This window comes from Podarcis cretensis (assembly GCF_951804945.1).
Source record: "Podarcis cretensis genome assembly, chromosome: 5".
Lineage (NCBI taxonomy): Eukaryota > Metazoa > Chordata > Lepidosauria > Squamata > Lacertidae > Podarcis > Podarcis cretensis.
Window position 1 is genome coordinate 97,320,499 of NC_137174.1, and position 15,249 is coordinate 97,335,747.

Sequence of the window (15,249 nt, forward strand, 5' to 3'; positions counted from 1 at the left end):
GGTTGCCCACCATAGGACCCTCGTACTTACGGGACTGCCTCTCCTGGTATGTCCCACGGAGGACCTTACGGTCTTCAAACAAAAACATCTTGGAGGTCCCGGGCCTCAGGGAGGTTAGGCTGGCCTCAACCAGAGCCAGGGCTTTTTCGGCCGTGGCCCCGATCTGGTGGAACGCTCTGTCACAAGAGACTAGGGCCCTGCGGGACTTGACATCTTTCTGCAGGGCCTGCAAGACAGAGCTGTTCCACCAGGCCTTTGGCCAAGGCACAGTCTGACCTCCTCTCTCTCCTTCTGTAATCCTCATAGAACTCTAGCCCAATGGTTGCCATTAATTTGATTCTGAATTGATTTTAGAATGTATTTCAATTAATTGATTGTTATTTTATGTAAACGGTGTTATTTTTACTGTTGTTAGCTGCTCTGAGCCTGGCTTCAGCTGGGGAGGGCGGGATATAAATTATTGTTGTTGTTGTTGTTGTTGTTGTTGTTGTTGTTGTTGTTGTTATTGTTATTGGATTTCCTGAAGCCTGACAGACAGGAACAGGGCTGAAATAAAGCAGTCCCCTTTTGCCTGTCACCCCAATCACAGGCAGCCTAAGCTTAGTTTCTCAGAGGCCTACTGGGAAGGACGCTGCAGCACCCTTGCCCACGGGACCTGTGGGAAATTAAAACTAGCATTAAGTTACCCAGGGGGCTGTTGTAGTGGTGGAAAGAGGTGAAACCAAGGGTGAGGAGGAACAGTTACACCCTCCCTCCCTGACCAATTTCATGGCGAACATTCCCGACGGAGGATTCTCAACACAGTCTTTGCCTGGAGCCTCTGAAAAGAGGAGAGGGTGTGTTTGTGTATGGACAGTATGGGGGGTATTGTTTGTGTTATGTAGTGAAGTTTCACCCTGGGCCAGCAGGGGGATACTGTATATAGTTTTCACTCAGGTCTGTAGATAGTTTTCACTCAGGTCCACATCAGTTATTTTAGGCGGGAAACTCTGGGCTGTTGTTGCTACAATGTTGACAGCCGGCTGCCTATAAAAGCAGGCCGGCTGAGCTGTTTGCAGTCAGTTCTATTCCAGCTTACAAAATAAAGAGCTACTTGGAGAAATCGCTGTGTCGTCTGCTATGTCAACCCACAACTTAACACTGGCGACGAGGATGGGATCGATGGACATCAGAGCACAGCCAGATGCGGCCAGCCTCTGAACTGAGCTGAATCACTGAGCTGAATCACAGAGCGAAATCACTGAGCAAAATCACTGGACAGAACCAATTCAGAGCTGACTGTTCTGGCTAAGAGCACTGTGTTCCATCCATCGCCCTTCACGCCGGCATCGGAATCATGGCTTCACTTGTGCCTCTACCGCCGTTTGCGCCAGCCTCTGAATCATGGGACTCCTACCTCGCTCGGTTCGACTGCTACCTCCAAGCCAACGAGCTGACAGCAGTATCAAAGGATCGGAAGCGGGGCCTATTCCTCAGCCTCTGTGGGCGTGAGGTGTTTGAGACGGCCCGAGCATTGGTTGCGCCTGAAGCAGTCCAGGCAACACCATGGGACACGATACAAGAGAAGCTCCGCAACCACTACGCACCAAAGCCATCCAAGATTGCTGCCCGCCATGCGTTCTACCACCGGAACCAGGCAGAGGGGGAGTCAATCAACAACTACACCACCGCCCTGCGACAGGCTGCAATGCACTGTGAGTTCCGAGACTTAGACGATGCTCTGATGGATCGAATCGTCTGCGGGGTCCGGGACATCCGTCTGCAACGGCGTCTCCTCGCCAAGCCAGACCTCACGCTACAGAAAGCCATTGAGGAGGCTGTGGCCTCAGAAGCTGCTGAACGCTCCACCCAGGAGATCCGCAAGTCCAGCAGCCCGCGTCTTGCTAGGGAGCCAGTTCCAGTGCATCATGAAGAGGCCAGCAGTGGTGAGGCATCCTCCAGTGAAGACGATGACGTGCACCAGACAAAGCGGGAGCGCAGGAAGTTCCAACAGAAGTCCAAGGGCCAACCGGAATGTGCCGGCTGCGGAGGCAACCATTCCCGTGCCAAGTGTCGATTCAGAGACGCCATCTGTAGGAAGTGTTCCAGAAGGGGCCACATCGCTAAGGTCTGCCGATCGGCTCCGTCTGACACCCCCCCTTCATCGACTTGCAAGTCCAAGTCTTCACTCCAGTCTGCCAAGGAAAGTTGTTTCGCTCTCACCAACTGCCGCTGCCCGTCTGGAACCACGATTGGCCAAACCGACTCGCCTACGCGACGCAAGCTGAACATCACGGTGCTCATTGAAGGAGCTCCATGTGACATGGAGATCGACACCGGGTCTGCCCTGTCCATCGTGTCATGGAGCACCATCAAAAGACTGGTACCCAGAGTGTCCAAAAGGCAACTCGACTCTCACCGCGTACACCTGAGAGACTACCAGGGAAACGACATTCCCGTGGTAGGCATTGGCCGGTTCCGGATCGCCTTCAAGGATTTTTCGGGCCTGCTCCGGTTGGTGGTGGTCGAAGGTCAGCGGCCAAGCCTCCTAGGGCTAGACTGGTTTGATGCCCTCGGCCTGGAAGTCACCGGCATCAACTGCATCTCTAACGCAGAGACTGAGGGTCTGGTCAAAGACTTTGCCGAGGTTTTTGACGGCACCTTGGGGCAATATACAGGTACGCCCATCTCCTTTAGCCTTGATCCACAAGTCGCCCCCATCAAGCTAAAGCCACGCCGGGTTCCCTTTGCTCTCAAGGCTAAGGTGGACGAACAACTGGACAAACTGATCGCCCAAGGAGTTTTGGAGCCGGTTGACCACGCCAAGTGGGAAACCCCCATCGTCACGCCTGTCAAGCCAGATGGGTCGGTGAGAATCTGCACTGACTACAAGTGCACGATCAACAAGGCACTTCAGCAGCACGCTTATCCGGTTCCTGTTGTCCAACACCTGCTGCATTCCCTGGGTGAGGGTAAGGTCTTCGCTAAGCTGGACCTTGCCCAAGCCTATCAACAACTGCCAGTCGATGATGCCACTGCTGAAGTCCAGACGATCGTCACCCACCGGGGGACATTCCGTTGCCGCCGGTTGCAGTTCGGGGTGAGTGTGGCTCCTGGCATCTTCCAAAGCCTTATGGAGCGTCTCCTGCAAGGGCTTCCGGGCGTGGTACCATATTTTGATGACGTCTTGGTGTCCGCAGACTCACACCAGCAGCTGTTTGAGTGCCTCCGTGCCGTGCTGACCAGGTTCCAAGAGGCCGGGCTCAAGGTAAAGAGGGAGAAGTGCCAGATCGCCGTTCCACAGGTAGAGTTCCTGGGCTATCTTATCGATGCCTCCGGCCTTCACCCGACCACATCCAAGATCCACGCTATCCAGCAGGCCCCCACCCCAAAGAACAAGACGGAGTTGCAGGAGTTCCAGGGGCTGCTGAACTTTTATAACATGTTCCTGCCCCACAAAGCCACAGTGGCTGAGCCTCTTCACCGACTCCTTAGCACTAAGACGCCTTGGGCCTGGGGTCATCGGGAGACGGCGGCCTTCAACGCGGTCAAGGCTCTCCTTTCATCAGACAGTGTGCTGGTACAGTACAGTGAATCCAGGCCGCTGGTCCTTGCCTGCGACGCCTCACCTTTTGGCATCGGTGCTGTCCTTAGTCACCGTTTTCCAGACGGAAGAGAAGCACCGCTCGCCTACTTTTCCAGGACGCTATCTCCGACGGAACGGAATTACAGCTGGAGTGAAGAGGTTCCATGAATACCTCTATGGCAGGACTTTTGACCTCATCACTGACCACAAGCCACTCCTGGGCCTCCTCGCCGGTGATCGTCCAACTCCACCGGTCCTCTCGCCACGCATGCTGCGATGGACTGTTTTCCTGGCTGCCTACCACTACCGGCTCATCCATCGCCCGGGGAAATCGATGGGCCATGCCGGCACCCTCAGCCGTTGCCCTCTTCCAGCATTTGTGGAAGACCCGGCTCCAGCTTCATCGCTCCTTCTAATTGAGGATCTTCCGGCAGCGCCTGTATTGGCTGCCACTGTGGCCTCCGCGTCTACCCAGGATCGCACCATCAGCCGGGTGCTCAACTGGGTGTGGAGGGGGTGGCCACAAGGGCCTTTTGCATCGGAGTTCCAGCCCTTCGCGACCAGACAACATGAACTCTCAGCTCATCGCGGCTGTCTGCTGTGGGGAGACCACGTCGTGATTCCCCAGGGACTCCGTCAGCGCGTCCTGAAGGCTCTGCACGTTGGCCACCCGGGAATTGTCAAAATGAAGGCGTTGGCTCGGTGTTACGTCTGGTGGCCTAATATGGACGATGCCATCACTGCCTGGGTGTCCGCCTGTCAAGCGTGCCAAGAGTCGAGGCCTGCACCACCGGCAGCTAAGGGACACACCTGGGAGACGCCAAAGACACCCTGGTCGAGGGTGCACATCGATCTAGCTGGCCCCTTTCACGGCCGGACCTTTATGGTAGTGGTGGACGCCTATTCCAAATGGCTGGAGGTCGCCCTGATGCCCTCCACCACTACCGAAGCTGTCATCCGGGTGCTGCGAGGCCTGTTTGCAACGCATGGGTGTCCTGATGTCCTTGTCTCTGACAACGGACCGCAGTTCACGTCAGGCACGTTTGAGCGGTATCTTTTGTGACTGGGTATCCGCCATGCCCTAACGGCACCCTTTCATCCATCCCGCAACGGGCAAGCGGAAAGAATGGTGCGCTCGGCAAAAGAGGCACTGGCGCGCCTGGACCGGGGAGACTGGCATGAGCGGGTCGCCGAATACTTGTTCGTGCAACACATCACCCCTCATGCGGCCACAGGGCGGAGTCCTGCTGAACTGCTTATGGGCCGCCGCCTCAGGTCACCGCTCGACCGGCTACACCCGGACTTTGCCGTGGCTGAACCCCCAGGCTGTGCCAACGCGCCACGGTCATTTGTCCCAGGAAACCAGGTCTTTGCCCGGAACTATGTGGGGGACATTCCTTGGGTGCCAGCCACAGTAGTGGGAGTCACTGGACCTCGCTCGTACCAGGTGGCACTCGAAGACGGACGCTTGTGGCGACGGCACATAGACCAGCTTAGGCGCAGGGTTGGGGACTTGGACACTACCGAGGTGCCCCCAACTGCGCTTGCGGCTCCAGAAGAGACACGTACAGATGGCGAGGCCCCACCTACACCTCCCTCGCAAACTGCCAGCGTGGAGCCGAACCAAGCCGCTTCAGAGGGTCTGCCAGACTTACCACAGACTCAGACCACTCCACTTGCGGAGGCTCCACCCACAGCAGCGGATCCAGGGGAGTTGGTTCCAACGCCACCTAGGGTCGCACCACAGCCTCAGCAAGAACTGTGTGGCCCTCCGGACTTGGCTACCAGTCCCCGGCGGTCTGGCAGAGTTCCCAAGCGCCCAACTTATTTAAAGGACTATGTTGTTGGACATGTATCACTGTTGGTCTAAGTATGGGAAATGTAACCGATATGCTTTTGTGCCTAATTGAACCATTACGCGTAGTGCTGTATATAAGGAAACCATTACGATTGTAACTAACGCCTTATCTCGGTGGGGAGGGGTGTTATGTAGTGAAGTTTCACCCTGGGCCAGCAGGGGGATACTGTATATAGTTTTCACTCAGGTCTGTAGATAGTTTTCACTCAGGTCCACGTCAGTTATTTTAGGCGGGAACTCTGGGCTGTTGTTGCTACAATGTTGACAGCCGGCTGCCTATAAAAGCAGGCCGGCTGAGCTGTTTGCAGTCAGTTCTATTCCAGCTTACGAAATAAAGAGCTACTTTGAGAAATCGCTGTGTCGTCTGCTATGTCAACCCACAACTTAACAGTTTGGTTTCTGATTTGGTGTTTTTATACTGTGAGCCACCCTGTGATCCTCGGATGAAGAGCTGCATAGAAATTTAATTAATAAAAATAAGAATGGTGTCATTATACAGCGTAGTCACTAGGTGGCGCTGGATTTAGTTGTACCTGGGTGGAGTTTCCTGTGTCTGTTCCATTCTTTTTCTTTAGGCACAATAAAGTTCTTGTCTTGCCCACTGATTAGTAAGTCCTCTAACGGTTCCAAAGCAGGACATTGGGGTCTTGGTTTCCTTCTCCACTGATTCACAGCCCCCTGGTATGGGTTTCCTGGGGGTGGTGAGGTTTCCTCCTTAGCTCATTCTTTCAACCCTCTGGCTTATGCTGCGACCACAACTGCTTCATCTCCTGGTTCTCCCCACCATTTGGGACAGCGGAAGACCTGCTCATTATTCGGTCAGGTTTCACTCGGAAGCTGCGACTGGTGCAGATTTTAGCAGCTGGGTTGTTGACTTGCACAGTCTGTCAATGCCATAGATAAGACCCCTGCCAAGGAGCCGCTTTACTGGCTGCTGATATGTTACCGGGCACAATTCAAGGCTTTACTCTTAGCACTTACAAGCCCTGAATAACTAGGGACCAGGTTACCTAAGGGCCTGCCACACCCCATAGATCCCTGCTTGGCATATGCCCTCCTCAGTTGGGCAACGCTGGGAGCACCACATGCCCTGGCAGTACACTTAAGAGCACAAGAAGAAGTGTGGAGAGAAATGCCTGAAGAGGGCTTTCGACAGACAAGATGAAAGCCCGCAGCTGAATGAAATACGAGAGGCGCCATCTGCATTGGCATGCCGACGGCTTTTGAAATCGCACCTGTTCGCACAGGCATTCCCTTGATCTCCCGTTTCAATCGCCGTGCTGTTTTAATGGGATTGTTTTATTGCCCTTTTTGATTATGGGTTATGCTTTTATTTAAATATTGTAGCAGAATTATTTTATGGTGTATTTTAACAAGGGATGTGTCAACGTGTAAGTAGCTGGGATTTCATGCTTTGCAATCCACTCAGAAGCCTTTTTTTTTTGCCATTAAGCAGTACATAAATTAATAAATAACCATAAACAATAATGGTAAACCACTTAGAAACCTGTTTCAGCGTTAAGTGTTACATAACTTAATTAATTAACTGAATGCATACCTAAACAATGTGTTAATTGCCTCTGCTTAAAAATACGTTTGATTTGTGTTCTGCCTTTTCCCCTGATATCATTTCAATCAATCAGTCAGTCAATCAGTCAATCAATCTTCTCCTATGACTGCGCATTCACACATGCAAAACACTGCTTGATGCCACAGTCAGCAGGAGACGAACCTGCCTGTGTGAACAGGTCCCTAAGCAGCTGTACACCTGAGATGGCAACTTACACTGTCAAAGCCCTTCTTCTCTTCCAAAGTCTTAGCAATGTGGTTGCAGGCATCAACACAGGTCTGGATTTCCGGAGCAGCACGGCGCAGACTGTTGCAAATCTCCTGGGGACTTCCGTTCTCTAAGCTGCCTCCTGGGAAAGGGGAAATGTCAAGATTGCAGAGGAAGAATCTGAACAGGGGAGATCTTGTTGGGGGCCAAAACAGCTTCCACACTTGACCCAAAAGCATGCAGGAAAGACAGAGGGCAGCAGAACACTAAGATGCTGGTTTTAAAATGTTAAAGTCTTCTGGCGGCCCCTGATATGAGTAGACTGCAGTGGAATTAATAGAGAAGAATGGGATTTAATAGCATTTTTAAAGTCTCCTCCACATGATGAAGAGGCAATCCGCCTGCAGGGTCTGGCCTAGCTAAGAAGAACTGCCCAGAAAGAGCAAGGAAGAGGAGGATAGCGGAGGATGAAGTGAGCTGGCAGAAGCAGCTCTGGGGATTTAAAGGGGACTGATGCTGTTTGCGGATTAGCACCGCCTGCTGTGTGCTAAAATGCACTTTTAAAAATACTGTAAGTCTTATGTTCCTTTTTGCTATGCTCCTGCCCTGTTCTTGCAATTTGTGGCTTAGTCTTCCTTGTTTTTATTATAAATCAATAAAAGAAAAAGAAGCCCTATAAGTCTCTAGCAGTGCTTTGCTCCCCCCCCCTTCTTCTTTTTTTTAGGAAAAAGGGTGCTGTTCCTCACCATGAAGTTGTTACAGTAAGTGCCACACATTTGGGGGGAAATGTGCTGGTCCTGCACCCCACTGAGTACCCCCAGAAAGAAAGCACTGGGACTCTAAAACAAGAGTTTGTTGTCGGACTACAACTCCCATCAGCCCTGGCCAGCAAGGGCATTGCTCAGGGAATGATGGGAGTTGTAGTCTATCGACATCTGTGGGAAAAGAACACAGGCTCCCCAGTCCAACTCGAAGAGGGCTCTGAGCTCGTGAAGGCTGAGGGGTGGGGGAAGAGGAAGAACTTGAAACATTCCCACCCCCACCCCACCCCCCGGAATGTAAATAGGTGAAAAACTTCTGGGAAATGATATACAGTGGTGCCCCGCAAGACGAATGCCTCGCAAGACGAAAAACTCGCTAGACGAAAGAGTTTTCCGTCTTTTGAGGTGCTTCGCAAGACGAATTTCCCTATGGGCTTGCTTCGCAAGACGAAACGTATTGCGAGTTCTTGCGAGTTTTTTTCCTTTCTTTCCTTTTTCTAAACCACTAAGCCGCTAAGCTGGGACGCAGGTGGCGCTGTGGGTTAAAGCCTCAGCGCCTAGGGCTTGCCGATCGAAAGGTCGGCGGTTCGAATCCCTGCGGCGGGGTGCGCTCCTGCTGCTCGGTCCCAGCGCCTGCCAACCTAGCAGCTCGAAAGCACCTCCGGGTGCAAGTAGATAAATAGGGACCGCTTACCAGCGGGAAGGTAAACGGCGTTTCCGTGTGCGGCTCTGGCTCGCCAGAGCAGCGATGTCACGCTGGCCACGTGACCCGGAAGTGTCTCCGGACAGCGCTGGCCCCTGGCCTCTTAAGTGAGATGGGCGCACAACCCCAGAGTCTGTCAAGACTGGCCCGTACGGGCAGGGGTACCTTTACCTTTACCTTTTTAAGCCGCTAATAGCGCTAATCCGCTAAGCCGCTAATAGCCGTGCTTCGCAAGACCAAAAAACCGCAAGACGAAGAGACTCGCGGAACGAATTAATTTCGTCTTGCGAGGCACCACTGTATAACGAGATGAAAAAAATGTTGAAATATACATTTATTAAGAAACCAGAAGCATTTCTACTGGGCATTGTAGGAGATGATATAAATAGAAAAGATTGTAAGCTGTTTTTATATGCAATGACGGCAGCAAGAATATTGTTGGCACAAAAATGGAAGCAAGAAGAATTACCGACGAAAGAAGACTGGAGGATGAAATTGATGGACTATGCAGAGTTAGATAAATTAACAGGAAAAATTCGAAACCGGCAGGACCAGAGATTCACAGAAGATTGGTGTAAATACGGACTATTTGAAAAGTAATTGTGATGAGCAGATTACATTTGTAGGTTTGCAAGATGTTTTGTGAGGTGAATAATTTGAATTATTGCATAACTGGATAAAAAGGAAGATGTTAGTTAAGATAATTAAAGGCAATATGAATTTAAGAAATGCAGACGAAATGATGAAAATGGGGGATCATCAGAGGTGCTGATGGAAGTCCAAAAAGATTGTATAACATGAGAAATTTTGTGGTATGTACGATAAATAATATGTTTTAAAATGAATAAAAATTATTATAAAAAAAAGAAACATCCCCCTCTTTCCCCATCGTCTGCTCTCTTCCACAACAGACCACCTTCTGCTGCTCGCCCAAGACTTACCTATCTGTGCCAGAAGCATCTTCACCAACCCGTCACGCTCCCTCTGCCTCTCAAAGAGGAGCTCGCTTCGCGCCTTCCACAGCATGTACTCATCCGCTTTTGCCATGAGCCCCAGAGAGCTCCGCCGGCGGATGAGACGATTCCCGGCGGGCGCGTCGACACGCCGCATGTGCATGCCCAGGTAGCGTGGCACCAGCTTCAGAAACACCTGGGAGGTGGGGGAAGAAAATGGTGAGGCTACCCAGGAGGGTTTCTGACAGAAGTGAGCCAGCAGGAAACCACACAGAGCAAGTTGGAGTTAATGCTTTATCAGACAAAACAAGAAGGGCACAGGAGTGTCAGGCCTAATGAGCACAGCAACTCATGTCCGGCAGGTCTTGCCCCCATGAAGTTGTTGCTGAGATGAAGAAGAAGAGAAGAAGAGTTTGATATCCTGCTTTATCACTACCCGAAGGAGTCTCAAAGCGGCTAACATTCTTCTTTCCCTTCCTCCCCCACAACAAGCACTCTGTGAGGTGAGTGAGGCTGAGAGACTTCAGAGAAGTGTGACTGGCCCAAGGTCACCCAGCAGCTGCAGGTGGAGGAGCGGAGACGTGAACCCGGTTCCCCAGATTACGAGTCTAACGCTCTTAACCACAACACCACACAGGGTCTCCAGACTGAAGGTCCCTTCCTCCCCTCAGCTGCCTAAGTCCCCTCCTCGCCATGGCTTTTCCCAAGCAATCGGAGACTGTGCCTCCAATTTCTCCTTTGCTCTTTTCATGCCTCTCCTGGTTCTGGGAGACCAGCAGGGAGGGGTGCTTGTTGCAGCAGGAGGGGGAGACACCCAAGACCCTTCACCAGCCTGACTCATCTCTGCCTCTTTTCCTCCCTCCTCTCCTGCTTCTGCTTCTGAGCTTCTCTCTCCCACAGACTCTCCTTGCTTATTAAGCCCTGTTACCTCTTCAGCTTCTGACAACTCCTCCTCCCAATCGCCTTCTCCTGACCACTCACTGTCACCCCACCACCATTCCCCAGACTCTGGTTCCTCCCACCATTCCTCTGCCATCTCCCTGGGGCCCTGGGTGCCCAAGCACCCACAAAATTCCCCATCGAGAGTTTGTGGCACCCACAAACTTCGGTGCCAGGGCCAGGCACACTGCATGACACCCATGGCCCCGGGCACCCATGGTCGCAGGGCCAAGCTGGCACTCCTGGTGCCCAGCCAGTCTGTGGCAGTTTCCAAGTGGGTTGCTACATGAAAGGGCAGGGTCTGGGGTTTGAGCTAGGGCTGTGGCTCTTCAAGAAGGAAGTACAAAGCACACACAGAAACACAAATAAGACTGGTTGTTTTTTTCAACCCACTTGCGGAGCAACTCGGAGGTGAAGGAAAAGGAAAATGAGTAACGACAAGGATTGAGAAGAGGGGACTGGAAATATCATTCTTAATATGAAAGCAACACAAATATTCGAGGATTGGACTCCTGCTGATCAAGAAGCATAGGTACCCCCCACAAAAAATTATAATTTGGAAAATAATTGGATTATATGATTTGTATTGTTATAATTTGGATTAATTGGTTTGATGTGTTTAATTCGGTAAGATGAAACTTAATAAAAATTATTTAAAAAAGAAAAAGAAGGAAGGGTACAGGGCTGTAGCTCAGTGGCAGAGGATATGTCTTGTGTGCAGGAGGTCCCAGATTTGATCCCCAGCATCTCCAGGTAGGACTGGGAACGACACCTGCATAAAACCCCAGAGAGCTGTTGCCAGTCAGTGTGGTCAACGCTGAGCTAGGGGGACCTGTGGTCTGAGTCAGGATAAGGCAGTTTCCTAGGTAAGGCAAAGGCCAAGTCTTGGGGCTCAGTGGTGCAAGGAGGTCTAACGTGAGCAGGGGACCAGCCCAGAGCTTCTGGGCAGCATCCGCTGGACCTACCTCTCGGACCCGTGCGGACATGGAGTGAGTGTTGGGGGTCCTCAGGGAAACGTTGAGTACAATGACAGCGTTCACGACAATGGCAATTGTCACCACCAAGAGGAAAGTTAAGTACCTTTGGGGAGAAAAAGGGAAATGGCACACAGGTCACCTGCCCTAATCAGTGGCAAAATCAACCATTACATATTCTTCATCAATCTGAGAATTTGTTCTTCTAAGTAATTGGAAAATGCCTTCCCCCTAATGCACACATATCAGTATGCAAATTTGTCCATGTTTTTGCAATTTTACACTTTCCCCATATATGATGCATTCACTAATAATATGCATTTGTAGGCACAGTTTTGCAAAAAAAAAAAAACAACAACCAAAAAACCCCAAACCCGGATATACAGTGGAACCTCGGTTTTCGAACATAATCTGTTCCGGAAGACTGTTCGACTTCCGAAATGTTCGAAAACTGAAAACTGAATACAAAAGCCTCAATACAACAAGGAAACTGGAAACAGAGGCCGCCTTAGAAGTTCGACTTCTGAGGCGCGTTTGAAAATGGAAGCATTTATTTCTGGGTTTATGGCGTTTCGGTTCCGAAACGTTCATCAATGGAGACGTTCGAAAACTGAGGTTCCACTGTAATGCATTTGTGAATATATGCATTTGTAGGCACCCTGGTATACCCAGTTTTTATCTATAGAGAAATGCACCACAAAATTCAGAGAGTTGTGAATTCTGAAGGACAGCTGTGTTTAACTTATTGTATCTTGGGGGGGGGGGCGGCAAATCAGGAAGGCTCACCTAAAAATGCAAACAGAACCAAATTTCCCTTCTATCCTAACCACCAACCATGTGTACGTCTTCTGATGAGTTGCTGAATGGAGGGGGAGAAGCACTTCACAGAGCAGTTTGGCAAACTGCAAAGTCCCCTCCCAATCAAACGTGGCTGCAGTGAGGTTTAATGGAGGAAGGAGGTGCTTCAGCCAGTGGTCTAGAAAGCAGCTCTGCCTTAGTCATGCATCTATCAGGATAACATCTGATGAAGTGGGTGCTAGCCCTCAAGAGCTTCCACCATAATAAAATAAAGCCATGCCAACAGCCGGAGATCAAATCCAACATCTAGAGCTCACTTCCTGCCACTCTCGCAGGCTTCTCACGGGGGCCTTGGACAAGCTGCTACCTCTCCCTCATTCCCCACCGGCAAAATGGATTTATCCATTATCTGTCGCACGACAGTGCTGGGAAGATAAATTCCGCAACTCCCTTTCGCAAAGAGTTGCCACTTCAGTGATGAACTGGTGTAATAACATCAGAAACATGCCGATGCCCCAATGCAGGGGAATCTTTGCTAAAATGAAAGGAGTGGCTTTTTGGAAACTATTTATTTGTCTAATTCTCCTTTAAAGCCACCCAAGTTGGAGGCCATCACTGCCACCTACAGGACCTAATAATAATAATAATAATAATAATAATAATAATAATAATAATAATAATTTATTATTTATACCCCGCCCATTTGGCTAGGCTTCCCCAGCCACTCTGGGTGGCTTCCAACAAAATATTAAAATACAGTAATGCATCAAACATTAAAAGCTTCCCTAAACATCGTCTGCTTACTTTTCAATGAGCGGCACTGCCTGCGAGGTTTCGGGGACCTTTTTCGCAATCAGGAAGAGGAAAACAGTCTGGGCCAGGAGGACGTTGATCGAAACCGTGCATTTCTGACCACCAGCTGCAGAGAGATAGAGAGAGAGAGAGAGAGAGAGAGGGAGGGAGGGAGGGAGGGAGGGAGGGAGAAGCAATAAGGCTTCTGCTTTGCTTCATCATGCTCTCACGCCTCGTCCCAAGAAGGTCCACCCCAGGAATGCCTAGTTGCTCTGAAAATAGAGGCCTGGGATGCAGAAGTATCACTTATTGTCCTCCTCTCAGCAGTTGACAGGCAGGGAATACAGTGGTACCTCAGGTTACAGACGCTTCAGGTTACAGATGCTTCAGGTTACAGACTCTGCTAACCCAGAAATAGTACCTCGGGTTAAGAACTTTGCTTCAGGATGAGAACAGAAATGGTGCGAGGGCAGCGCAGCGGCAGCAGGAGGCTCCATTAGCTAAAGTGGTACCTCAGGTTAAGAACAGTTTCAGGTTAAGAACAGACCTCCGGAACGAATTAAGTACTTAACCGTATCTGAAATAGTACCAGGGGCTTCCTCTCTAAACTTAGGACCATGCCCCCTTCCAACTCCATTTTTTTTCTACTGCCACAGGGTTAAAAGAAAGGGATGCTTCGCTGATTGGTTCTCAGCATAGTCAAAACCCCAGACTAGCGGGGAAAGAGACATCAGCCTCTGGACCACGTCATTGATTGACTCCCACCAAGCTGGCCTTGGTGAGCCAGGAACTCCTTATGAACCTCCCCAACTCAATTCAAGTCTTGGTCCTGGAGACGTTAGGAAGAGCAGGGCTGCGGCTGGATCAAGCCCCTCTCACTTGTGTGCCAGCACTACTCCCAATCTTGCTTCTGCACCAGCCCTCACATCCAGTAAACGGCACCAGGATGAGAGATGGGAGAGGCAGAGCCCTCAAAATGCAAAGCACCTTCCACCCTGTGTCTTCTGAACCCTAAAAACAACTCTCTCCTACCAGGATGCTCTGTGAGTCCCATCTGCAGGTGTTTCCACTGCCTAATCGCAGGCTAGGGGATTAGGGGCTTTATCTATCAAATTTCCAGTTGCCACTAGGCCACATAGCTGCCTCTTGGCTTTGTTCCTGCTGAGATGGGACCCAGTTTTGCTCTGAGCTTTCTCAGCTCTTTTCTGCTAAACAGAGGTGGCGAAGCAGGCAGGAGCTGATCTATCAGGTTAGAGGGAGGGATTCTTGACCTGCCACTGTGTGCTGTTGTACATTGTTTGGATGGAGAGAAGTTTTTCCTCCTCTCTCATTGTGCTGAGGAACTCAGGGTCCTCTAGATTCAGGGAGTTACTCTCCTAAGAGGAAAGATTGCAGCGTTGGGGCCTTTGAGTTAGAGCAGTGTTCCCCAACCTTGGGCCTCCAGCTGTTTTTGGACTACAATTCCCATCATCCTTGACCACTGGTCTTGCTAGCGAGTGATGATGGGAGTTGTAGTCCAAAAACAGCTGGAGGCCCAAGGTTGGGGAACACTGAGTTAGAGGAGACATGGTAGTAAAGATAAAGGGATCCCTGACCATCAGGTCCAGTCGTGACCAACTCTGGGGTTGCGGTGCTCATCTCGCTTTATTGGCCAAGGGAGCCAGCATCATATGCCAGCGTCCAGGTCATGTGGCCAGCATGACTAAGCCGCTTCTGGTGAACCAGAGCAGCGCATGGAAACGCTGTTGACCTTCCCGCCAGAGCAGTACCTATTTATCTACTTGCACTCTGACGTGCTTTTGAATTGCTAGGTGGGCAGGAGCTGGGACCGAGCAACGGGAGCTCACCCCGTCGAGGGGATTCAAACTGCTGACCTTCTGATTGGCAAGTCCTAGGCTCTGTGGTTTAACCCACAGTGCCACCTGCGTCCCTGGACACATGATAGAAGTTTATAAAATTATACATGGCATTGAGAAAGCAGGACTTTGGACTAGATGGATGATTGGCCTGGTCCAGGAGTCTTCTCTTATGTCATCACTTTGCTGCTGTTATACCAGTTTTTGACACCTACAGAAAACGCTTCTTTTCTCCTAAGCCTTCCCAAATTTTATTCCTGCAGTTTTTAATTC

The 15,249-nt window shown here is 50.7% G+C and overlaps 1 protein-coding gene across 2 annotated transcripts in view; it reads right to left on the minus strand.

The window, feature by feature from the left end:
* Positions 1 to 15,249, minus strand: part of CHRNG (cholinergic receptor nicotinic gamma subunit) — a 40,520-nt gene that overhangs the window by 5,238 nt on the left and 20,033 nt on the right. For both annotated transcript variants that reach the window (XM_079978032.1, XM_079978033.1), the window contains 4 exons: positions 13,133 to 13,247; positions 11,522 to 11,636; positions 9,606 to 9,813; positions 7,209 to 7,342 (listed from right to left, as the gene is read on the minus strand). In XM_079978032.1, coding sequence (XP_079834158.1) covers positions 7,209 to 7,342; positions 9,606 to 9,813; positions 11,522 to 11,636; positions 13,133 to 13,247 — 572 coding nt within the window. The remainder of the gene's footprint in view (positions 1 to 7,208; positions 7,343 to 9,605; positions 9,814 to 11,521; positions 11,637 to 13,132; positions 13,248 to 15,249) is intronic.